General features: G+C 34.5%; 1 protein-coding gene across 1 annotated transcript; it reads left to right on the top strand.

Annotated features, from left to right (window-relative positions):
* On the top strand, positions 1 to 27,828 carry LOC124533426 (mucin-4). Its single transcript, XM_047108672.1, has 7 exons — positions 1 to 317; positions 14,724 to 14,804; positions 17,226 to 17,267; positions 17,874 to 18,080; positions 18,276 to 18,548; positions 18,636 to 26,133; positions 26,373 to 27,828. The coding sequence occupies exons 2-7, from the start codon at positions 14,738 to 14,740 to the stop codon at positions 26,476 to 26,478; spliced, it is 8,193 nt and encodes a 2,730-aa protein (XP_046964628.1). The 5' UTR covers positions 1 to 317; positions 14,724 to 14,737; the 3' UTR covers positions 26,479 to 27,828.

Raw genomic sequence — 27,828 nt, 5'->3', positions numbered from 1 at the left:
TCGGGCGCTCGAAACAGTAGACGATAGAGAAGAATCGCAACGCGTGGGTAGACGAGGGCGAGTGCAGTGTGCAAGTGCGTGCGGGTCGTGTGTCGCTGAAAGCTCGCGCTGCGAAGCCTCCGAGAACCGCGGCTTCGGGCGAGCGCCCGCCTCGCGTCAGTGCCGGCCCGGCCGTGCCGTAGGCATCACGCTCCGCTATATAACAACACTAACTGTTTATTGCTGGACCACTGTGTCACTATACTCTAACGAATATCCTCTAAGCGACTCCGAGCTGCCTACAGAGTGAACGCGGAAAATTTGTATCTGAAAGTGAGGTAAGTTAAAAAAATAATTATAAATTATAAGGAACTTCAATTCTGAATGTTTTTCCAAAAAATAACACAATTTATGAGGAAAAGCCGAATGTGATGTTTTAAAATGTTTTCTTTGAAAAAAGTAAAACAAGCATAAAAGTAATACCTAATTATGTTAAAACGTTAACTGATTAAATACCTTCTTAGTATGCCAACTTACCGCCAAAAGGACCCTTGATGTTTAAGAAATATTATTTTGTACCGTTTATATAAAAAGGGAATGTATTTAGAACGTGTTTATAAATATTTGAACAATTTTATACTTAACAAAGTATCGCCATTCAATATAACAAATAACAAATGTTGAGAAACGAATTGTTTTTAAATATGTCATTGGTTTCTTAAATCATCAACGAATTCAAACAAAAAGGAAAGAATAAATACAATACTCAAGGAAAAATGAAAGGTCTTTAACAATTTATAAAACGTGTAGAGAATGCATATTTGTGCCGCTACAATCGATTTGTTGGAGTCCTTCGGAGTAAATTAATAATTTATGCTATTTATTAGAGTTAAATAGATTAAGTTCAGACTAAAGTAGGCAAATACCGTCATATCTATCGCCGACCGCGTGCCGCGAACGAGCGTAGCGGATTCAATACTTCACACTAACACCTAATCATTTAATGTTGTACCTACAAAATGTTTATACCATACTTTGCATTACAAATACGAGCTGCATTGAGAATTCAAACTTATTTTGACGATTATATAAATTAGTAGTTTTTTCACGATTAATCAATATAACGTTTTCGATTTTCAATGTTTTCTTTCAGTCTTTAAATTAATTAATTTTTCAAATAAAAACTCAAACGTTTAACTTTATTTCCGATATGTTTTTTATCTATTATTTATTATAATAATGCTTAAGATTACCAATACAATTTATATTAATCATTTACATTTACATCATTTCATTAATTTGTTATAGAAATAAAAACAATATAATACCTGATTTGAGTGTAATATTTCGTTTTAGCAAATTTAATTATATATTTCGTTATCATAAAAAGTAAATAAAATAATTCAGTAATTTAACACAAGAGCGCGTATCGAATGCCATCCTGCCACAATGGTTTTCCCTGTTCGTTAGTTTTTTGTCCATTATCTGTAAAGTCTTTGTAAAGTAATAAGACATAATAGATGCTCGCCGCGACATATAGATAAATATAACTTCAAAGTTATATGTATTTTTAGATTAATTTTTTTGTCAATTATAATAACAAATTGCCTATAACGGTAGATAAAATTACTGCTTATAAAAACTAGAATTTTAAACATGAAATAAGCTTAAATGAGAAGATTCTTTTGAATAAATAAATGATATAATTTTTTTAAATATTTTGAAATATAAATGCTAATTTATAAAATTCGAGCTAAGTGCTGCAATCTGTAGTCGGCAAAAAAGGATTGAATATAATCTTAATAGTTTCATTTTTTTAAATCACCGCTAGAAGCAATTACTTTATATTGCTTGCTATAAACCATCACAGCTATGTTTAAGTGGTGGGCTACGAATTTGCGGACACAGCGACGCTTTTGCTTCGCTTCATTGCGCAAAGCTCCGCGCTGCGGGTTCAAGTGCGGGGTGAAGGTTTCATTGTTGCCCTTCGCTTACCAGCCCTTACCCCTGAGATGCGTTGGGGTGCTATATCACATGTTTTGTAACGCTAAGGTTCGTAGGAACAATACCTTTATTTTGATATGCGAACCATCTTTTTTTAAAAATACATATAGGAATATGTTTTTCAGTAATAATCATAGTAATGTTTTTTTATATTTGAGGATAAGTTATAAACATTTTAAAATATTTCCTTATTTATAATAACTTAAGTGATTAAAAATGTTTAAATTACCATTAAATTAAAATAAAATTGATTTTTATAGACTAAATTATTAGTAATAAGATAAGATAACTATTATCGATTACGGTATGTTTTTACTTCACGATTCGTTGTAAACATAATTTAAAAAAAAAACGAAAATTACACGGTCAACCGCAAGTTATTAAATTACCTTTCATTATACATTTTATATGGTTAAAACATTTTTTTATTTATATTAACTTATTTACTTACGGTAACGCATTCAGTGACTAAGATGATCTAGCAAGGTCGATAAGTTTCCGATTCTTTTGTTTTATCTAAATGTTTTGCATTTAGTCTACGGAATTACGCTCAGTTGACGGGAGCTAAGTGGCTGAATGACGCTATTTTCTTAACGGCCATGATGTCTATAAGTTTTTATTGTCAAATGCAAAAACAAGGTCCATAACATTAGCTCTTTACTATGTACGATGGGCAATGAAAATAATAAAAGCTATAACTGGTATTTATTTGATAATTTCTTAAATTTAAATTAATCTTAGATGAATAGGTTGCTTAAATGTTAGTTGACGGTGTTAGGTTGAACAATGAACGTTATTAATATTAAACGAATATCCTTAATATTGAAGAACCACTTAAGTGAGTCTGCTTTAATGAAACTGTGCGTCAATATGCGCGCGCAGAGTCCCGCCGTGACAGAATGCGCTCGCGACGCGTCGCCGGCGTTGCGGCCACGCGCCGCCGCGCCGCCGCTTCCTGAGAAAATGGCAACTTATGAGGAATTTAATCTGGGTCTTACAGGTGCCAATGACCTACGCAACCTACCGCATTGATGCATGTAATGTAATTCAAAATCAACAGTTTTTATCAATACCGGCCATAAGTCAAAAAGCTCGGGAACATAATTTTAAATTCTTACGTATTTTTTTAATCAAGAATATATAATATCAAGTAAACTGAAAATAGTTTGAAGTGTTTTTGTTCCTATAAGAAAAAAAACAATAAAATATTTGAAATTATTGTGGTGCTCCGCGAAAGCAAGCTCGTCGCGACGACAGACGCAAGGAACAGAACCGTTACTGTACCACGAAAATGTTGCAAAAAACACATAAACCGTTTCTGTTTCACTTGCTCGTTGTAATCGTACAATTTTGAGACGTGATTTTGATTTTATGGTTACAATGAAATGTATCAACAATGGTCAGGTCCAGCGTACAATTATATTTATAAAATATAATATTATTACACATTAAAACATAAAGTGACGATTACTTATTTCATTTTACAGGCGTTATGTGCGCCTGGATATATTTTCTTGTTGGAAAATTTGTATCTGTTACACGATAGCGTGGTTATTGGTCTCCGATGAAGGGAATTCTAGCGTCGTCGTGTGCGTAAGAAACCTCGGAGCGGGTCGCCACATGAATATCAATATCAGAATATAGCCGAGTCGCGATGCCGGTCACAATGACCGATAAAAGAGAAACACACAAATATGGGCCTACTTGAAGTTCGTTTAAAATTCACATTCAATAGCACCAACGCGCACGGTACGGTGCCACCAAAAGGAATGTAGGTTATGATGTTATTTAGCTTAGGTTTTTTGCCAGTCTAAGTTTTTTATTAGAATATAATCTTCTTTCATTTCAATCAGATTTGTATAAGGCGTGAAAGTACTGACGTCACTGTGCCAAATCTCGTCTTGTTATAATATTGCCTCCGCAAATTGAAACCAGGTAGTACAACGATTTTGAATAAAACCTTCTTTGCTTAATTGAGAACTACAAGAAATTTATCTATTTCCTATTTACAATATCAGGCAACGTATAATAAAACGTTTAAAGCACATTGGTGTTTAAGATAACTTGATATTCAGATGATGATACTTGTAAAAAATTAAGAAGTATTTTAACTAATTTTTACCTTAAAATATTTTTTTTACAAATACCTCGAGAATGTGAAAAATGTATTTTGACCGAAAACCATATCCTTAAATAAATCAAAAATATTTTTATGAATGTATTCAGTATAAGTACAGCAAATTTATTATGTTTCTTGAGAGCAGTATCATGATTTACCATGACACAAAACCGTATCACTGCTGTCTCTTTAATAAAGGCAAACGAACATCATAAAGACACCCACACTAAGTGAAACATAGACAAATAATAGCGACAAAGTATATCTGCGAGCCATTGAGTGCAGCATACATAGTCTACGATGTCAAGTTAGAATTTGCCCCGAAAAGCGTTACTACTTATGATACCAGCCAGATCGAGCGCTTCATGTGCTACCTTACTAAAGAGCTCTTGAGTGCCCAGACTCGTGGCACCCACTCTCTAAATAACAAAGCAAATAGACATGTCCACTTTACCATTTACTAAGTAAAAATTCTCATGTTTTGTTTGGTCAGGTCTTTACCAATTAGTATTTGTATCGATATATATGGCTTTGTGTTAGTGAGGTGTGTCTGTTACACGCACTTCAAACTTTGTCTAGGACCTCGCACGCCAAGACGAGAGCGAAGCGTGAGAGACTAAGGAGACTACTTAGCAATGAACATCCATTGTTTGTGTTCAAATAAAAGCGGTTTTGAGTCTTTATATCCCCGTTTGAAAGTGTTACTTCGGCATGATAAAACGTATAAGAACGATAAAAACGTGGTCCCGAAAACGAACTGAAATTCATCAATCATCTTGAGTTCACGGTGCATTGATTTGAAAAACAAAACAGGCTCAATTAAAATATTTATTTTTGTATAGTGCTTAGTCCTAAATTGATCACAAAATCGATATAATTTTGTGACAAATTATATTGTCCAAATCGTTACTTTAAAATGGCATAATGTAGGTAAAAAATAAGCACAGATAGGTAATGTACAGGTTATTTTATCGTGATGAACGTGCGATGTCATTGTCCTACGAGTGGATAGGCGTGCACCTTCGCCACCGCGCCACCAGCGTCGACTAACAATCCACGTGACTAACAACTAAGGAACACTTGCAAAATGCAAGATTTTATATTTGTTCGCGACAAAACCATAACGGCACTACGTTTTAAGTGGAAATATATGTACGAAGAATATGGTTGTGGATTTAAAGTATTTTTTTTTAATATTACAATGTATTTCGCTTACCTTTCATTATTATTTTTCTTGTAATATCCTCGAAAAATTTAAGCGTAATCAGATATTTTTTCAATGAAGATCTAGAGCCAATGCAATCAATCTCATTACATGCGCCATTAATGTTTTTATAAACACTAAAACCTACCGAGTTGCCTTTAAGTAGAAAATACAAATGCTCCTGCGGCTGGATATTTGCGTGACTTTGCTGAGATAAAATTGAATCCATTAGGACTCATTTATAGCCTCAGCGGCTAAGTGATACCTAATAGCAATCTAGAAGCACCACTCGCTCGGAGCCTTATTACATCAATCTACCCAAGTCGATCGTTAGTTGGATGTATTAATTCGCAGTGGTACGACTACTTCCTAATTTAAAATGCTTCCCTGAATTGCTTTTAGATCTTCGTGCTAGCATCTTCACCTTGAAGTGTATACAGACGTTTTTTATTCTAGTTTTTCTAACCGGTAATAATAATACTTATAAACATATTGTTCCTTTAGTGTTTTGATGCTGAAGCTAATCACGACTGTTCAAATATAAAAAAAGCCGATTATGGTATTTTGATATAAAGAAGTGACGTAACTCTTAACGTTTCCTTAACTAAACCTTTTGTCCGAATAAATCACAAGCATGATTATCATTTGTTAAAAAAACACCGTAATTATATTTTCGTTCGTAAGTAAATGGTTTACTGGCCCTTATTTTTTAAATCTATACGGAAATAATACTTTTAGAACTAAAAATTAAGCATTAGGTATTTATTCAGTGAGTAGTATGCGATGGCGACTATTAAAATAAACTCAAGATAAGTGATTTTCGCGTCCGTAGCCAGCCAACTATGACCACGAGCTACAATGTTGCGTACTCCTCGTGTATTTCAATAAAATGCAAAAAATAACACATATTATAAGATACCTTTAGAAACCTTTTTCATCGTCTGGTAAATTAATTTAACTTAACAAATAAGTTTAGTAATACGTATGTTCTGACAGCAAATGAATAAATCACGTAATAGAAGTAGCTCCTGTGCACTGTATAATGTTAATTACAATTTTATAGACATAAAAAAGCACAGGAAACTGCATAGGGCGTTTTTGTGCAATATAGTCGAGTATATTAACTTCTATGAGTATGGACGGCGAGATCTTTTAGCCTGATAGTGCCAAGTCTGTAATAATATGTACTTAAAAAATAAATGAAAGTCTCGGTAGAATTATTTAAAAAAATAAGAATCTCATTCTTCTCAAACAACCTATGATATTGGAAAATTAATGACCACTGCTATTTCCTAATCAAAGCATCTATGTAACGGGTTTCAACGGATCTTTGGTAGACAAAGCGCATTTAGAGAGCATAAGCACATCGGAATTACTTTACGAAATTGTATGTTATTATTGAACATTATAAGTTTAAAATATAGAAATATAAAGTTCATTATAAACGTGATCCTTAGTAATAAACTAAGTAATAAAGATTTATCTTTGTATGAATCGTGCTAATAGACATATATTGCTATTTTTAGATTACATTTTGCATCTAAGAAAATTGTTACGAGTAGGTATGTATGAAAGTCAGTTTCTTTCATGGATCTAAATCGATTTGAACGTCCATTTGAGTTTATGACTAGCGTCATGTCAAGTAATATCAAAACATTACACGTTTCAGATATCAATTATATCCACTGTAGTGTATTTAGTAACACAACCTAAATCGAATATTGATACTATTTTAATAATATGTAAAAGGTTTTATTTAAGGTATTCTCTGTATTAAATACGCGATTCGATACGGTAAACTGCGGCATCTTCATAACGGTACAAAACAACATTTAATACGTCTTGTTGCATAAAGCGAGTATAAGTAAAACAAGGTAATTTCCGGTCCCAGGCCCTCTTTTTATGATTATTGGATATTAAACTTGACATGGAAAGATTTTACAACATTTCGGTACATTTAATACGAGGTGAAATTGCCTCGATTGTTTAATTCATATTTTGTTTTCTTTTGATAATTTGAATATCATTCCAAATGTAATTTAGACAAATTGCCTAATTGTTTCATTACTTTTTTCCGTATGGATTGAATTTCCAATTTCAATTACAAGTTTTTAGTTTGATAACGAATGGGTAAAACCATACTTTTAGATGATTTCGTGATGTCTTTGTTAGGTATTTTATTTTCGTTATTATATTCTTATTATGAAAGTTTTCGGAAGTTCTTTTACAAGTCTTCCAGTTTTGTGGTCCCCATTGTTCGAATCTGTTTTTATTTAGGTAAATAGCATCCCTGAACTTTTTTACTTTCGCGTGACTCGTCGTATCTAACTATAAATATTAAAAACTCCAAGTGGGTAGTAACTTATTTGCGTTTTCTGAACTAAATTTTTACCAAACGTTTACTGGTAAGAGTGTACGCAACTATACTGCTATAAGCAATAGAAAGAAAGTCTATGTTGACGTGCCGTTGTCGATGGCCCTCACTATCAGCAGATAGGTTGCGCGGGCGCGACCGACCGCCGCTATTGTAGTTCCGACTTACTAAATCAATATTTGCGCAGATGTCGGCGTAAGAGCATACTATGCTTGTAGCGACCTAAAATTCATACAGCTTATATGGCAATGTTAGCGGTAAATTTTCTCGGCAGCTACTTGTAATCCTTCAAATGTGGGTCGGTACTGCACGCATAACTTGACCCCGGCCGTGGTGGGCGCAAGTCAGTTTGTTTAAGATCAAACCTAGATAGCGGTATCTAATCATATGATTCCAACATCTATTTTTGGCACAAACTTTACGCGTAATTACAATATAATGTTAGGTAAACTTTAACTGTAAAAGCGCTTTAAAGGACCTTATTAATATAAATATAATAAAATAATGAAAAGCATGATTTCATTGTTGACCGTAGCTAGCCTAGTATATTGTTTACAAGTGAACTACACATTAGGTACGTGAACCATCAAGTCATAAAAATTCCTCCTCTATTTTAATTTGTAATAAATAGCTAATTAAAATAGCCTTTAATCGCATTTATTCATGGCTCTCGCGTCGTGTAAGTGCATTCCTGGATAATGATGGTTCTGGGTTATATCGCACAAGTAATACTCGATCATAATTACCTTATGTTACTGGCAAATAAAGAAGATTAAGTATATTACGTACGCAATTTATAGGCTTCGCAGTAAGGGTTAAAGTCTACCGGTCTCTGACACACGAACGTTTTGTTTAATTTTTTTTTTCTTGTGCGGTTTCTTAGTGAAAACGAAGTATATAATTTTCAAAGTTATGACCACGATTCCCGTGTAATATGATAATGCATCGTATAAATATTTCATGTCTAGTCTCTTTATCGTTTTTGCACTAGAACCAGTTTCTTGAACTCGGAGCAGTTTTATGCAAAAAATGAAGCATTTACAGCCCATTGTTTTTTTTCTGTCACGGTCAGTAAACCAAGGATAAATTTGTTCTTTTTAACGTCAAATCTATTTCAAATATTTCTGATAACTTAACATTGTATACATATTTTTTATTGCTTCGACACAAAATCATTCTGCTTTAAGTTGAAACAATGTGTGCTTATGGCGTCGGTTGGGATTGAATCCTGTACAAACATGTCCATACCAGAATCAATAGTAAGTTTGAGGTATTTAAACTTCAGTTATGTCGTTCAGCTTGTAAACAATGTTTGAGGCAATAAAACGGTTAACGGAAAATGCTTGTGAAGTAAAATCTACTACGTGCCTGTGCTAGCTCGTTTAAAGCTTAGTTCTGACATTCGTTTGTAAGTACTTGCCATTCATTCCTTACATAGAGATATGGCCGGTAATGACTGGTCGGCCGGTTAGTTATCGGCTAGGTGCTCGTAAACACTGCCCAACACGAAGCATTAGAACATTGCTGCGAACTCCAGTCAATGGGCATCACGCCGGCCGCATTCACTTCCTGATGCCTAGTTATTCACACAAATAAATCCCTCACTTGTAGTAAACAACATCAGATAAAACGAAAACAGACAGAATACAGTTATTCGATTTTAAGTAAAAGGATATCAGATTCAAAGGTCACCTCTTAAATGTGCAGAACCCATTGGCGGGGGAAACAGGGGTGTATGAGAGTGTAGGTCAGAGAGGGTCAGCGGGCACTGCAATAACTATCAAAGAACGTTCGAATCCCAACGGGTCGTAAAGTATGAGGGTTGCATGGTAACCATCCAATTATTTGTAAGAGTCATTACGAAAATATGCTTATAACTAATCGCCGTGATCTTGTGCATAAAGATTCATCCTTATGTATACTTCCTGTAACCATAAATACTTTTTGTACATATAACGTCGTACATATATGGTATATACTGATTAATAAATTATTATTCACTTGGGTCGCTAGCCCTCCTCAAAATAAGTCCTCAATACAGATGTAGCACGATGAATTGAAACGTTGATGTAAAAACAAAGTAAATGAAATATGTATGGCTAATTATACAATGATAACGCGAGAGCTGTATGCTAATAAGAAGTGGTGTGAGGGTTAGTCGGTAGATATGCACGAGCGTACCTGGGTGGCGGGCGTAGCGGTACGGCGCGCCGGTGACCGCGGGGCACGCAGGGCAACGCTCAGCGTGTGAGCCGCGCGGCCGCGCAACAATCGCGAATTCACTAAGCCTAGCAACAGCACTCACACCACAACCACTTTCTACAAGTACACAGACATGAGCGCATACGAGCTTTTAGCTTGAACGACTTAAAAATGCACCTTCCGCTTACTATTTTTATTTTATTTCCACATAAAAAAGCGCCCTGAATTAAAATGTTCTGTATTTTTTTTGTGAACGATAACTTTATCGTATATTATACATAATCAAGTATACGTAAATAAGCCGTCGTTAATGCTAGCCATTCCTGAAATCCATGAGAGTCGCATAAAATACGAATCTTGATTTAATTTTCAATGCAAATTTCTGATCAGTGGAAATTCTGTCACGATGCGAGCGAAATTTTAATGTGCAAACGAATTCATGCGAATTATATCACTCGTTTAAAGATAAATCGGAATCACGAAATAGCATAATAATAAGATAATTCTTTGGTGTTTGAGTTGAATTACAACTCGCTTAACGGTGAAGAGACGTCTAGCGCGGATTTACCTAAATTATTCGGAATACGTTGACGATACGTGCGAGCCGTGTGCCGACGCATGATCCGATATCGCCTTCCCTGCCGCCCTCTCGCCTCCACATTCCCAATTTGTAAAAGCAGTACCAATGTGGAGCGTGAGATATTTCTACTTTATTCTGACAGTGTCCTAGGCTATATTTAATTTTCAAAGCGCGAAAGTAGAGTAAGTAATTCAACCTGAAAGTTTGCTAATTTACGAATACAATAGGTCAGATGTTTTTAAAGACGAAATGAAAAAGGTCTTTTAAAAACTAAGAACTGTTACGTCAGACTAGATAGCTTTTATTTGTATCATCTGACACAAAATTTGCACGGGTCAACGAACTATGAATACGCGAGGGAAACTAATATTTGCTTTCCTCCTACCCATTTCCCTGGGAGACACTCACCCTGTCATGTGAATTTACTTCCACCCGACTGCCCTAGATCCTCTTATTCCTTATTATATTTGATGTACCGGAGTAAGTATATTTACTTTATATAAATGCTATATGAGTACATTTAAAAGACATATTTTGTACCTATTACATTTTGAACGATCGCAATTCGTGATAAAAAATAAGAAACATTCATAATTAACCAATTATCTATCAATTATCATTTACTACTATAATTATAGACCATGTATTAAATATGATTACAGTAATTAGTTTAAACTATGGGTTGTACGAACTATGGCGCCATATTATACTTAATATGCACATGGCTCCGTGTACTCGTATGCCGTTAATCGACCGCTACACTTTAGCGACAATTATCGCCTAATAACGATGTAGTGGGACCATGTATCCGAATCTAATAACAAGTCGACGTCGCCATGTCCACGACTTCTATGCTAATCACCCGTAATTTACGACGGTTGATAATCGCGACTTGCGTACGTGAGTGCATTGTGCGAACGGCAGCGCGCGCACTGGATGTCTGAACGTAGCACGAACACGCCCGTTGCTTTACAATGTGACACCTCACTGATCGATCTTAAATATTTAAGCGCTTCTATTATCTTCATTTCCACTAACGTTTATGGCACTTGACATTTCATAGAAATTATATATAGAATTATTTTATTTATTAGGTTGTCTATTTGTATTGTACTTTGGTATTAAAGTAAGACTTCGGGTTTATCTATAAATATTTACGAAAGTCTTCAATTACTTTTTTTTTATTTTACTAATATATCGGAAATCAATTTAAGAAGACCTTTCTTCTATAGGGAATAATAGGGAAGCGTATTTTATTGAACTCACAATCAATAAAGAATAATGCATTGTGATGCTTCGATATTGGAGCAGTTGTTCATGTTCGAAATTGGTGTCAATGCTCGCTGCGGTTGCAGTGCTCCGAAATTATGTGTTGGGCAACACCGCCGAGTGCGGACACGCGGCCCGGCCACCGACCCACGTCTCGATCGCCCAAAGCCCTTCCGATCACATTCAATCACACTACTACCTACCTACATTTATAACGTAAATATTATCATTTTTGCAATGAAAACAATATTTAATATGTAACAGAGGGCACTTGACATTTTTATTGAGTGCTTACTTTCTTATTAACATAGTTTACTTTTAATTTCCTAAAAGCTTCAGAGTCTAACGCTCGTCAGTTGAAATGACTTTTATGAAAATACAGTATGTCGAATTATGCATGGGAAGTGGGTTTCTATTGTACATTAAAAGAAACCGTGTTTCCACTTTTAAGTCATTTTATGATTGTATCAATTCCATTACCTATGAACAAAATTATTCTTATACAACTATTAACAAAGGTACACACAGTAATTCTAAAAAATATATTAATTACTTTGATGGATATTAAAAATGCATTATGTAACAACAGGAATTTTTATTTGTTCAAAATATTGCTCGAAATGTAATAACATACTTATCGATGTGTGAACCTCTTAATGTCCCGAACACTTGGTACTCTTGCTAAAGCAAATAAATAGATAGTGGTGTATCGTCCGCGCCCTCACCCTCCCAGGGAAGGTGACTTGCGAAGAGTGTCTAGACGGAGGGACCCCCTATCTGCGAATAGAATGACGTTCTATTTATCTAAGATGAACTTAAATTGAGTTAACTGTGAAAGGTACCTCAAGGAAGACTTTTGCCAAAACATTTTTTTTAGAAGTTTGCAAAAAATCTTTTTATTTATAGCCAAATTACTTTTACTTTTTTGTACGAAAACGGTTGGTTGGAAAATGCAGGGAATATAAAAGAAGTATATAAAAGCAAAAAAACAGAGCGCATCCCCCTTTTGTTCTACATCTAAGGCGAGAATTTTTTAAAAGGTAAAAGGCACTGTAAGCGATATGTAAAGAATACTTAGAGAACTCGTAGCGCAGGTAGGTTATGTAAATACACATACATTCATATGTGCGCAGAACCGCGGACGAACTCATGTGTTCCCACGGTAACTCTCGGGTATAGCAACGGAGCTGAGTAACAATAATTTTGCCCTATAGTTATTGACTCTTGAAGTACGAGCCATAAATACAAGTTGGCTGCTCGGAGAGTAACTGCACTCGCTATAACATGTATTCGTAATACTTATCAAGCCTTTATGATTCTATAAGCTCACAACTTTATTGTCTAGGGAGGGAAATTCTAAGAAACAGTTTTCTATGAAACAGAACATATAGCTGTACTAGTTTTTACAGCGCCTTGATCAGTTATACAATAATATGTAGAAATACATAAAAGCCTTACTTGTTAATACTGTATTAAATTAAGTTCGTAACTTATTTTTTGAGTTTCTTCCTGATAATCGGAACTACGATTTTTCAACAAAATACATTTTTAAACAAATTGTCACAAAATTCATTAAAGGCGGTGTATTTACAAATTAAATTTACTACTGGTTTTGTTAAATTGGCCCCATAATTAAAGTAAAAGTAAAGTTAAATTAAAGTTTTTTTTTTCATTAAAATGTAGTAACAACTATAAATATCTTAGAAATGGGAACGGCTCTCTCACCTAAAAGGGAAAATCATATTTCACCACACTTTAACACCGACTTAATATTATGATCAGTATACATATTCAGAGATATATTAATATCAAAATGTATTTTAGTTCAAATAACATACTCAGAATGACCACATACACAGCCTGTAGACGCGCACGATAACGTAATGCGTTATTGTGACAAATAAGACGAAACGAACGCGTTACCAATAAAGATCAATGTACGTATCCGGCCATTATAAAAACATCTTATTTATAGAAATGTGTGCATCGGGGTGCACACACGCGTCACGGGCGACCCTCGCTCCCTCCACTCCAAACGTTGTTCCACGACACATATTCCCGCTCGCGTGTCGCCCCTACCTCCCACCTTACATCTATTATTACATCTAACCATAAACACTACCAACGAAGAACACTCTACGATTTTAGAGCATTCTTATGGACCCTGCATAATGTTCTAAGCCTCTCATTAAAACAAAAACAAATTTCACCCTCCTTAAAGTTTTCTCAAAACATTTTGTTTTCATCGCTTAAGAGAGCTTAATAGGCTCACTTCGCAGGGACTGTGCTACTTTCGTTCGCTACGAACTTTTTTAATATTCGTACTTGTACTGAGTGGATTGCTTTCCTTACATTTAATTTTAATTGTGTCATTGAGAGATCGATGATATTGCAAATATAAATTAGCACTTCAAGAAATCCGATTAACATTTTTTAGACATTTCTTTACATATAAATATACAGTGTCAAAATAATAAGACTGTAGGAACTATATTTTACTTTTATTTGTTGTTTAAAATATATTTGCCTAAATAAACGATTTAAAACGTATCGGCGGACGACGTTGACCCCGGTTCTCGGTTCTTGAATGTGAAAACTTTGAATTGTGATTTGTATTAACAATAATCTCTATTTAGAGCCTCGTAACCAGAGAGCGTTCCTATTTGTGTATAAAGCTATAAATATAAAGGGATAATAGTGTATCGACACTTTAGAGATTTCCTAATACAAGTACCTATAAATTTCGACTTATATAACCGACGCGTCGGTATAAATTAAAGTTATTCCTTTAGACAGGAAAGGACTAGCCATAAATAAAAATTAAATGTCATATAATTTTAAAATACTGTTAGGTAATGTACTATGTTTTCTTATTCATAAACACTTAGAATGCATTATGTCAATAAGTTATTTTAAATGTGCAGTACTACAAGTGTAGTACTTAGATTTTTAGCTTTGTAAGTATTATAAGGTGTGATTCTGTTTGTTACAGACGGGTGGCGGCAGATGGATCGGAGGCGCGCGGCGGCAGCGCTGCTCGCGCTGGCCGCGTGCATCGCGTGCTCATCAGCAGGTTTGTGTTGTCTACATGCATGTGTTGCATAAACACTATACTTAAACACTAAATTACAGACATAAGAACCTCAGCATACATAATCTCCTTTAAATAACCATATTTAAAATATATTTTAGCAGGAATATATTTTGTGTCGCGTAATTTATATAAAAACATTTGCGGAATGAATATGTTAATATTAATATAATCTATAAAAACGAATATAACATGTAGGTAGTACAAAACATTAAATATACAAGTTTAAAAAATTTACATTTGATTTATTAATCACGATACATTAAATTCAACAGGAGAACAGGTAGAACCGTTGTATTGTCTCGTGACCTAGAATAGGTCTAGCTATTCTTGAGATGTTCGTGCGCGATATCTGTCGCCGCCTGTGCCGACGTCGCCAGAGCTACTGTTATCGCTGACGTTACCACTAAAATACTCTGAAACATAAAAAAAATAACACCGTCGAAATGCACTCGCTAAATAAATTTAAAACAAGTTTCCGAGGTTATTGATCTATAGATAAATTATGCAATACAAGTACATTTATTTTGTTATATGAACGGTTTCTGAATATCGCGAGCTAACGAAAGCTAATTTAAAAAAAGAATAATATTGTTTGTAAATTACAAATGTGTGATTGACATGCAAATATTGAACGTCACGTTTTAGTGGTGAATAATTTAATATGAATCAATTGAGGTGGGTCACCCAGCCCAATTACTTCACATTGTTTATCTTGGGAAGATCAGCGTGGACGCGGGCTACAGTTGCCTGCGCATACCATTAGATAATACTATTTTAGTCCACGAAGACTTAGTATCCGCATCACGGTTACTTCAAAGAATTCGTACTGAATTTATGTTTTACATAGGAAGTATATTCAAATGCGGCCTACAATGTTTAGGTCTACCGTGTGAACTTCATCACGCATGGCGACCACGACAACATTCATTCATTGAAACAACAATCCATATTAATGTAGTGCAAATTTTAAATTCATGCTACCTCCTCATTTCGATTGCTTCGCCCATGTTTCTAAGCGCACGATTTTGCATAAGTAGTTTTTTGTTCGTGCAAAGCCATTTTTAACCGCGTATTTACTTGTGATATAATCTTTTTATTTAATGACATGGGAAAGGGAACGTCTCATCGTAATATCATCATTTTGTCGTTAATGTTTAATGGGAAAAACATAATTACACCTCCTTAATAACTACATGGGCTGATTAACAAATCGGCAAATACTACGTAAATAATATTTAATGGATAGAGAAAAGTCTCTTTGAGATCTTAAATCCCGTTCAATGATAATAATCTTGATTGATATTAATCGCGATAAAGGAAAAAATATAATTTATTTTTAAATGACAAAAGTGGACGCAAACTACATTCCTGACGACCGTTAGGTGGACCAGCAAGAATCGTGCTACGCAGGCGCGGCAACGAACACACGTTTAACAGATCTGGTGAACAATACGACCACGCTAAAATCAATAACAAAATCAAACTAATGTTATTTATTGTCAGTAACTAGGAGTGTTAAAATCTAATTAAATTTAATAATCAATGAGAATTTAATACACCTATAGCACTTGTAACCATAAATATTTTTCCAATAAAGTATATGGCAAAGTAATGGGCGCCGATGCCACAGAGTTAACGGCACCACAAGCGGCTGCATCATAACCGAAAATCGATTACATACTTAGAATCTCCTGCGGCGTATGACTTATGCCCTCGGATCGAAACGGCAAAACTGCGGTTCCGACGTTAACGACGTTCTCCGTTACTTTAATTACAGCTTTGTCGTCCCACCGCTAGCTTGCAGTAATTATACGCAGTAAAACGGATATGTAAAACGACTTATGACGATGACCGATCGCGACTTTCGAGTGATTTGCAGTTAATATCCTGTCCAGCTGTAATGCTCCTAATAAGTCAGCTCATAAAAGCAGCAGTAAAATATTCTCAGAACATTCTACATTTACAACTTTGCTATATTACATACCTATTATTATTTTAACTATCAACGTAACCATAGTCAATTTTACAACTTAATGGATTATACATGAACTATGAATAAGTATAATTTATTCCCAGAAGAGGTTAATTATTATTGGCATTTTAATTGACTAGTAATTTTACCCGGGAAGAAATGGAAATGTAAATAAGGGATGTCTTTTTCTGATTATTTTTTGCAATAAACATATTCAGAAAATATGTATAATAAATTAATTTTAATAGACAATGAACACGTAGCTTTTTATTTTATACAGTAATGTCTTCATTTAAGTTTTTCTAATTTTTTTCTTATGTATTGATTCGTTTTTGAAAGTGAATGTTGGGTTATTAAAATTATATAAAAATTTAAGCATATAAATACCGTAGACATATTCATTAATATTAATTTTACTTGTTTTTCAGCACCGACAGCTAACGACCAGACTGCGTTAGAGTTAATGGATGGTAAGCACTATTTAATCAAATATTTCATTTTTGTTATTTAAAACACTTAAAACAAATATTTCCCAAGTATTTGGATAAATTTCAAATCGATTTGGGGAGGAATATTTTTTAATGTAGTATCGTTGTCACAAATATTGTTCACGTCAATTTTCGTGTAATTTTCGGGCTTTAAGAAAATTAACTTAGACTTCAATATTAGATAAAAAAATTGCGTCATCCAACATATTGTTTAACGGTAAATTATTATTTTTCATTTTATGATTTTTTTATATATGAAACTATGTTTCGTTTTTATTAAAAATACATACAATAAACTAAACTTTTATAATTTTAGTAAAGAAGTCTATAAAAATTTAATTAAATTTAAAGCATTTATCTAAGTTGTCAATTAAAAAGCGTGATATTTATATTAATTAGTCTAATAAAAATTATATTATTATATGTCATATTCGTCTATCTCACGAAACTCAAAATTGTAACACTTTTTTATTACCCGTTAGTTTCAAAAATTCATTTTATTCTAAAACGTATTAAATGAAACATAAAATTATTTCAAATTATTTAGAATACTCACTTACATATTTTCATTTACTTTCTACATTACAGGTCCGACCGAAGGATGTTATTACAACTTCCAGCATTACGGAGAAGGCGATAGAATTATGACAAACGAACCCTGTCTCAACTGCACGTGTCATAATCGGATGCTTATGTGCTACTTAAGAGTGTGTCCATTTACGAAGCCCATTGGCCAAGATTGCACAGTGGAGAAACGAGCTGACCAGTGCTGTCCTATCGTCACTTGCCCTGACGGTTAGTCCTAATTTTAAGATTATAATTATAATAATTAATAAATGGGATATGTTCTTTTTTTATTCATATAATATTATCGATTATATAAACTATTTGTATAACGAGTAATGTTTTCGTTAATGCTTAAGGTTTCGAAGTATAATTTGTAAGATGATCATATGCTCGGTTCACTTTATCACAATTTATAATTATTAGTTCCAGTTGACTTACTCACTTCGACTTCGACATCTTCGCCTGCTGAATATGGAACAACTGGAGTTGGAAAACTTGACAAATACGGCTGTAGTATTAACGGAAAATACTTCTCTGAAGGCGCCAAAGTACCTTCGACTCCAAATAAACCTTGCGAACATTGCTACTGTATTCGAAATATGACGACGTGTGTTATGCAAGAGTGTACTTTACACGTGGACGGCTGTACTCCTATTTATCATAAGGACGTTTGTTGTCCAGTACGGTATTCTTGTGGTAAATATATATTTCGTTTTAATTACGTTATTCTCATATTGTTTGTTTAAATAAGTCAATGTGAACATACTTACCTTATATTTTCAGATCACCCAGAAGACGAAACCCTTCTGCTGGACGATATGACCACGACTGTACGCCCAACGCCAGGGTTCCTATTGACAACAACTACAGTAATGCCGGTTACGCAGATTAGCCAAGATTGCGTTCATGATAACCAAATATTCCCAGATGGAACTTTAATTAAAACTGAAAAAGCTTGTGAACATTGTTACTGTATGAAAGGAGATATTGTTTGCGTAGTACAGGAATGTGGAACACCAATGGAAAATGAAGGTAAAAATTGTACTTCGCTTCCACCGCGTCATGGCCAATGTTGTCCAGATACTTATATATGCGAAGGGGATGACCGCGGTACTGAAATAACCACAGAAACAGTTGATCTGTCCACATCTCCACCTAGAAGGGTTGGAGTTGAAGGAAGTGGATACAGGAATGAACCAGATGAACCTTTCACAGAGATGAGTCCATTTGAAACTGATATAGAAGGCAGTGGTGAAGATTATACACCCGTTGGCTCAGTAACCAAAATAGAGGATGTTATTACTGAGAAAGCTACGCCTGATATTATCGACGAAATTTTACTAGCCACAACTGAAAAAGTAAAAATAATCCAAACAACTGAACCTGATAAAGATCAAAACACAATCCCGGATATCATTTCAGGCGACGACCAACCAAATATAATAGTTCAACCAACAGAAGCAAACATTGAATCAGCTACCGAAAAGGAAATAAAACCTACTATTTCTGATGACTATGAAACTATGCATGGAGCAATTTCCAAGGAAGATGATTTTGTGACGACTGAATCAGCTTTCAGGAAAGAGGATAACAATATTGTAGCAGATGAAATTTTAACTGTCAAAGAACACGAAGAGAAGCCAACTACTTTGGTTGATTTAGTCGATGAAACCACTTTCAAAGATGAACACTTATTAGAAGTAAGCACAAATGTTAATTTACACCATGAACCTCAAAGTACAACACAGTCTATAGAAATGTACACTGAAGATATCGATAATGTGAAACAAAAAGAAGCAACTACTCTAGATCAATCTGAAACTCAATTAAGCACTACTGAAAGAGTTAAACCTGATAATGAAGCCCCAGTAACCACTGAAGAAAATGTCGCTATGAGTATAACTACAGTTGCTACTGAAAAAACAGACATACCTGAAACAACTTCAGTCAACCCAGTTATTAACGAAATTGATGACAATATTCCGATTATATCTGCTCCTGGTCGAATACCCGGAGAAGGAGATTGCTTATTAAATGGAGTAACATACAGCAATAACACCATTGTACCGAGCACTAATAATTGCCATACCAGTTGCAAGTGTACTAGCAGTATAATAAAATGTGACCCAATAATTTGCAGCTCCCCACCAGAATATATGGAAAATATGAGCGATTGCCAACCCATTTATGATTCTCCCGATGCTTGTTGTCCAACATATGTTTGCAGTGCTAAGGAAACGATTCCTCCACAATCTCATAATCAAATGTCAGGTACAGAAAGTCCTAAACCAATTGCTCCAGGCGAATGCAGTGGTCAAGATTGCATATCAGATGAAGAACAAAAAGGCATTTCGGAACCACCAAGCGAGTGTAAGACTGAGGATTGTTTAGATAAGACATCAGTAAAACAAGAACAAAGTGACTGTGGCTTGAATAACTGTGGTGATGAGTCACAAAAGCCACCGGTTAAACAAGAGTGCTCCGATAGTAACTGCCCAGTTTCACCTGTCGTGGCTTGTGAAGGTGATAATTGCTTACCTGAACCAGGTAGCGAAATAGATTCACATAAATTACCCGATTCAGAAAATACGTCGCAGCTAATTTGCAATGAAAATGGTGAATGTAAAAACGCAGAAGTGGACTGCAAAGATGATATTTGCGAGAAACATGAAATTTCTGAAACGGAAGTAAAAGCTCCATCAGATTGTAAGGGACAAGACTGCAAAACACCTGAGGAACCGGCATTACCATCTAAAGAAGAACAAGTTACAGATTTTACAACTGAGAGAATGGCCATTGACAAAGTTACACAAATTTCATTAACTGAATTAGATGTTGATACTGAATACCCACCCAAAACCATTTCACCTCTGATAGATGACAATTTATCTGATAATCCAACAACTGAATTGGTTCATGAGAAGGAAACTGACGCAACAGACAAATTGATGACAGTATCAGAAACCTTTACAAATGATAATACTGAATCACCAACAATTCAAAGTATTACAGAAAAATCTGAAGTTTTGATTAGCACAGAAAAACCTGATATGGATACACAACCAAAAGATGAATTTATAAAAATGACAGAACAAACTACTTTAGCACAAGATACCGAAATGTCAGAATTACCCGACGGTAAGGAGAAGGTGACTGAAGTAACAGAAATAAATCAAATGACAACTGAAAGCGAGATGATTTACCATACAACATCAGAATCTACAAATAAAATATTTGAAGACAACGTAGCTGATAAAATTGAAATCACAACTGAAAGTAATGATATTTATCCAACAGTACCAGTATCTGTTACTGAAAAGGAAAAACCAGATTCTGAAATTCCAAAAATAACTGAAATTGAAATCGAAAAATCTACAACTCCTATCGTTCACGTAGACGAAACTGAGAAAGATGGAACGATAGAAGACGTTTCAGAAACGTATGGAGTTAAAGATGAAAGGACTACAGTATCTGTGCCAATTGACATTATAACTGAAGAACCAGAAAAAACATCGATACAGTTCAATGAAGTTACAGAAATAAATGAATTACCACAAACAACAAGTGAACCCCAAATAATAGAAATAGAAAAAGATGAACTCACTGAAATGCCCGAAACATATAAGCCCCAAGAAGAGATGACAGATGTTTCAGAAGATAATATTGCTAATACCGAAACAATCAAAATTACCACAGAAGCCAATATCGTATCGACAGAAGCTTCCCAGCCCACGGAGACGAAATCGGATGAAGTTTCTAAGTACACACCTCCGGAAATAATTACTGAAAAACAGGAAACATATACTGAATCATCCGAACACTTTACATCAGAATTAGAACAAACTACTTCTGATATATCTAAGCAACATGAACATACTCTATCTACAACACAACATAACTTAGAAGTAACGGACCAACCCATTAGAGAAAAAGAATCAACTTCTACGGAGGGTTCTGAAATTTTAGTAACAAAATCTGATGAAAGTACTCATGATATTGCACAACTTGTAACGGAAAGCGAAGAAATTCATGCAGTAACAACGGAGCAATCGATTGAAGAATCAGATGATACACCAACCGCACCTATTACAGAAAAGGAAACTGAAACCGCAGTGACACATAAAGCATTTACTGAAACAACAGAATCTGACAGTACCGAAAAACAGGACACATATACAGAAAATCCAAAAATACAAACTATTTCTGACGAACTAATGACCAAGGATAATGAAATTAAACAAAACAGTATTACTGAATTGCCTACAGTGATTTCAACATTAGCGGAAGATAACATTTCCACAATAAAAACAACAGAAGAACAAGATAATCTTATGAGAGAAACAGAAAAACCGGTAGTTGAGAAAGATCAGCATGTTTCTGATGACAATTCTGTTACTAAATCTGACACTTTCGAAATATCAACTACCGAAAGTAGTATAGGTTTTACTGGAAAGTTAGAAACTATTGTAACAGAATCTTCCCCGGCGCAAGATATAACGGAAAATGTCATGCAACCTACAAGTAGCGAGCAAACTAAAGTCGATGAACTAGACTACGACTCTCATAAGTTGGCGACAACATTACAAGACAACGTAATGACTCAAGAAATAACCACTCAAGAAGTCACTGTTGTTAACGAAATTCAAACAAAATCTCCTTTAGAGAGTGATGAAGTCACATTAACAGAAATGCAAGAAATAATACCCTCAGAAACTGATGACAATGCCCTAGATACTAGTACTCAAAAATCTCAAGAAAAAGAAGAATCTCTAGAAACAACTGCTCTTCCTACAAGTCAAAGTGAACATACAACAACAAAGTATGAAACTGAATCTCAACATTTAAGCACAATGACAGAATCTCAGCCACCGTTAGATTACTCAACGGTAGCTTCTGTGTTTGAAGACAAACAGGAAGATCTGTCAAATATACCAAAAGAAGAAACACTCAGTGAAGTAACCACCAGTCCTCCTCAAGATAAACAAGAAATTGAGAAAGATACTTCATTGTTTACACAGTCTGAAACATCTTTACAAGATATGGAAAAAACAACAGTCGGCTTAGTAGCTGAAGTAGAAAAAGAAACTGAGCCTCCATCATATGTCACCGAAAGTCTTATAAATGCTAAGGATCAGGATACTATCGAACATGCAACTGGTGCAAACCTTGATGAAGAACTACATGAATCTACAGAAAGAACTGTTGCAGCAGAAGAAAGCTTATCTACTTCAACGCAAAAGTATAGTCCCGTAGAAGATGTTGCCAAAGAAACAACTTTGGACGTTTCTACTGAAAAAACAACTTCACAAGACACTTTCGAAACAAGTGCTCCTATTGACGTAGATACAACGAAATTAGAAATGTTTACGAAGTTTGAAGAATCAAGCCCAACTGAAGCTGCACTAGATAAACAAGAAAAAGAAAGAACTACTGAATTGCCAGAGACTTATATAACATCCAACGACTTAGACTCAACCACCATTCAAAAAGAAAAAATAGACGAGACACAACACTCCGAATTCGATGAAGATATTCAAGCATTTACAACGCCTTCGTCTGTTTATGAAGAGGAGAAAGTAGTTACAAAATCTCCCTTATTCACAGATTTTGACAGTGAAAAAGAAACAGTAATATCAGAGAAGAATGAACCTGAAATGGATTTAACAACTAAAGTATACGATGACAAAAACTTAGAGACGGAGAAGGACCAAACAATAATATCAGATTTGTATACTACTGAACCTCAAACACAGGCGTCTGAAAATCCTAAGGACATAGAGTCTCAACATCAAACAAGTAGTACAGAAAGAATTATAACAACAGAAAGTGCAGAATATTTATCAACCTCAAAAATACATGAGACTACTTTATCGCCATTAGAAGAAGCAGTCAAAGGTGAGCAACAAGAAGCGGTGACAGAGAACGTAGTTTACGAAACTGACATTGTAACTGACGCACAACCCACTTCACCAAAATTAGAAATACTAAACACTGAACCTACAATTGTAACTACAAAAGAAGACGAAATTATTTATAGAGAAGAAGAAAAAACAACAGTAAAATCATTTGTAGATACTGAAACACATACTTCTTATTCTCCTGAATACCAAGGAACCGTATCCCTACCGAAAGAAGAGATGACAACTGAATTGACCCGCGAAGAAATTTCTACAATTCCTCCAAAAGTATCAGAACAAGACAAAGATGATTTAGAAAACACTGAACTTTATTCAACTACACAAGGACCTTCTACGATGTATTCTGAGGTTCATCAAGATGAAACGATAACAGAGAAAGAGAAATCTACGGAATCCGTTGATGCCGAATCTCACACGATTACAACTATTAAGCCTACACAAAAAGAAGACGAGGAAATTGAAGATGGCACTCCAATAGACGCTTCAACTGAAAATCTTACGGATAGACCTACGATCAGTGACACGGATTCAAAAGAAACTGACGTTGTAGACAAAGAACACAAAACTACTGAAATACCTGTATTTACTGAAATACACACATTGCCTGATACAAAAGTAATTACAGAAAAACAAGAAACAACCGAAACTGCAACCGTAACTGAGAAAATAACAGAATCACAAATATTGGATCAAAAGGAAAGTAGTACCGAACCGTCATATGAAAGAACGAAAGAACCAGAACAAACTGAAACAGATACTCAAAAATTAACTACTATAATTTCGAACGAAATTGAATCTTTCACGACACCCACATTTGATACGAAACATTCGCAATCAACAGATATTTCATATCACACTGAACCAACTACTTCAATCGTAGACACAGATAAAAAAGACGAATTGATTACTTCAGTAACCGAAGATTCAAGTTTAAATATTGAAACAACTAAACCAGCCATACCGGAAAAAGAACAGCCAGACCAACCAGAAATATACAGTACAGAATCTGTTATCGAATTACAAACTGAAGAGCCTGAACCTCAAAACGATACGAATAAAATAGCGACTGAGATATATCCAACACCTTTACCAAATGTAAAAATAACTACTGAATCATCTTCAGAAAGACATGAAGAATCAAGTGTGACAGAAGATAATAAACAAACTACAGACTCAGATTATAAACTTAGTGAAACTACTTCGTTCTTAGTTGAGCTTGAAGAACATACACACAGCATCGTAGATGAAATTACTACGAGAGCATCATTAGAAGAAATTGCTACAACCGTAAATTATGAGCCTCAGCAACCAGAACGTGGTGATCAAATTCTTGATAATTTCAGTACACCCAAAGAGGAATATCAGACGAGTGAACCTTCTAAAACAACTAAAGAAGTATTGGAAGATATTGACAAATCAGTTACTAATATTCAAGAAGAAATAGATGAAATTATTAAAACTACTTATACTCCAATAAAAACCGAAATGTCTTCAATAACTGAAAAATTACCTACATCGACGTCTAGTTATGAGTCACAAGAAACCAAAAAAGAATCTACTGTACAAGACGAAAAAATAGTAACACCAACTTCACAGGTGATTAAGGAAAGCGATTTCACAACTGAATCAGTTGAAATACAACCAACATCATCTCCAACTTTACAGGATGTAGAAGATTCATTAGATAAAGATATAAGTTCGGAGAAACCATCGAAGCCGGAGGTATTTGAAGACAAAGAAAAAGAAACTTCAGATTCCGCAAAAGACACTACGAGTAAAATTAACGAAGAAACGTCGACGTACTCACCCCCACATATTACGAAGCCTACAAATAAGCCAATTGATACAACTGTAGCTCCTTCGATGCCGGACGTACCTAAGCCTGGATTTATTGATGAAAGTAATGAAGGAATCCCATCTCCAGATTTTCCTCCGACTGGTGGGTACGGACAAGAACCTGATTATATTGATGAAGATCAGGCGTTTGGGCCGGGAACTTGTCGGTATGGTGGCAAAGTCTACGTCTCAGCACAACAAATTCCACGAGACGACCCATGTGATTTCTGCTTCTGCTTTAGAAGTGATATTATTTGTCTACAACAGAGTTGTCCACCACCTATTCACGGATGCCATGAGGAACCGATACAAGGCTTTTGTTGTCCACGTTATGAATGTCCAGTATCTATGGCAACCACTCTTAACGTTACTACAACAACAACTACCACAACTACAACTTTACCCCCACACTTCCTCCCGCATGCTTATAAAGGTGCCGCTCAACGAAGAGGATGTCAAATTAAGGGACATACGTATAAGGTCGGAGAAGTCGTTCGAGCCTCATCAGGGCCATGTTTGCATTGCACGTAAGTATCAATCACTTGTTAGCATCAACATGTTCCATTACTAAAACCCGACAAACAAATAATAACAATGTAGTTTCAATGGTCTATTAGCTAATTTTAAAAGCTTTAAATTCTGGGTTTGATCAAAAAAGATTTAATAAGACATTGAATATAATAATAAGAATATATTTCGATTAAACAAAAATATATTTAAATGGTTAAAAAATAAATATTTCATTAAAGTTAAAAAATATTTTCAGATGTGGAGGTGATGGCCAAATGAAATGTGATCCTAAAGCTTGCACACCGGAACCGATGTTGAGACAAATGATCGCGGCTGCTGTTTCCGCCAAAAGACGAAGGTGAAATACCTCAGAGGTATTTTCAGCTGCATGAAGAACATCATAAAAGTTTAACATTTTTGTGATAGCAATTTTCATGTATTCTTTTATGCACAAGAATAATGCTCAAATTTCGCGATGAATTAGATTAAGATTTCGTGTCATATGTAGTAATCGCTATTATTTTACAATTTAAATCCATATTGTCGTGGCACGCACAACCAATAATTTACAATAAGTCTACCATGACTGTGATTAAAGTATAATATATAATAATTTTCAAATTCTCATTTTAAATTTTGATGTGTAATAAATGTTTAATTGTTATTAATATTTTTACAAAAGTCAGTGCCAAACGATAGCGCTAAGTTGTAACGACTACGCCCTTATAAAGATGTTCTAAATTTAAAATATTTATAAATGTAACTGACCTTGGAAAGCTGTGCCAACTAATTACAGTACGGATGTAATAAATTACAAATACAAGCTTCATGGGTCAGCTTAGATCGCCGAAATCTTGACCATTTTACATATTATAAACAAAATTTTTTACCCATATAAGTTTAGTCAATTCTTTATTTTTACACGATGTTATACTAAATAATCTAATATCGTGTAAATATGAAGTAAATTAAGGATTCCAGATGTTGTAAATGCCTTACTTAATTTGTAATAATTTATATATTTTAGATGTATAGTACTTAAGCCATGTTTCGAGACCAGTGACTACTTATTATAATTTAGGAGTAAAACAAGGCCCTTTTCGATACTTTGGAAAAGTTTCAGTCGATGCATCGATTTTCGATACAGCCTTGGCCGTCACTTTTCTTATTTTCGCGTCTTAGAGAAAATGACAAACTACTTGTTTTCTCTAATTTGTGAGATTTATACTAGCACTTGTTCAGTAATAGTGGCCGATAATAATCGTTTTGGAAAAATCTTTACATTAAAACTAAACGATAAAGTAGAATCTTTTATAACTTTTGATATAAAAGTGCTGGTAGTATATTAATGTTTGATACTCAGATCGAGGTGGGTACGGAGGTTTCTCGACTGTTGTAATTGTTATTCGATTAAAATGAAATAATCGATTACATTAATTCGTACCAACCTTTTTCTGTATAATGAGGTTGTAGTTATATCTCCTTATTTATTTAAAGTTATAGCAATAGTGATACATATTTGTTTAAACTGGTGATAATTGTACTGTTTCTAAAGTTGTCAATGGTTAATAGAAGTTCAATATGAAATGTAATGTCAATTATATATTATTTTGTTCGTTTTAATTATATCTTTTACCGAACATTCATAGCTAGGATCTAGCTGCCTGTACAACTTATGCAAACGAGTTTTAAATAAAATATTTCAAATCAAA

Source organism: Vanessa cardui, chromosome 11, assembly GCF_905220365.1.
Source record: "Vanessa cardui chromosome 11, ilVanCard2.1, whole genome shotgun sequence".
Taxonomy (NCBI): domain Eukaryota; kingdom Metazoa; phylum Arthropoda; class Insecta; order Lepidoptera; family Nymphalidae; genus Vanessa; species Vanessa cardui.
Note: the sequence above shows the minus strand (reverse complement) of the source record. Positions and strands in the feature narration are given on the sequence as shown.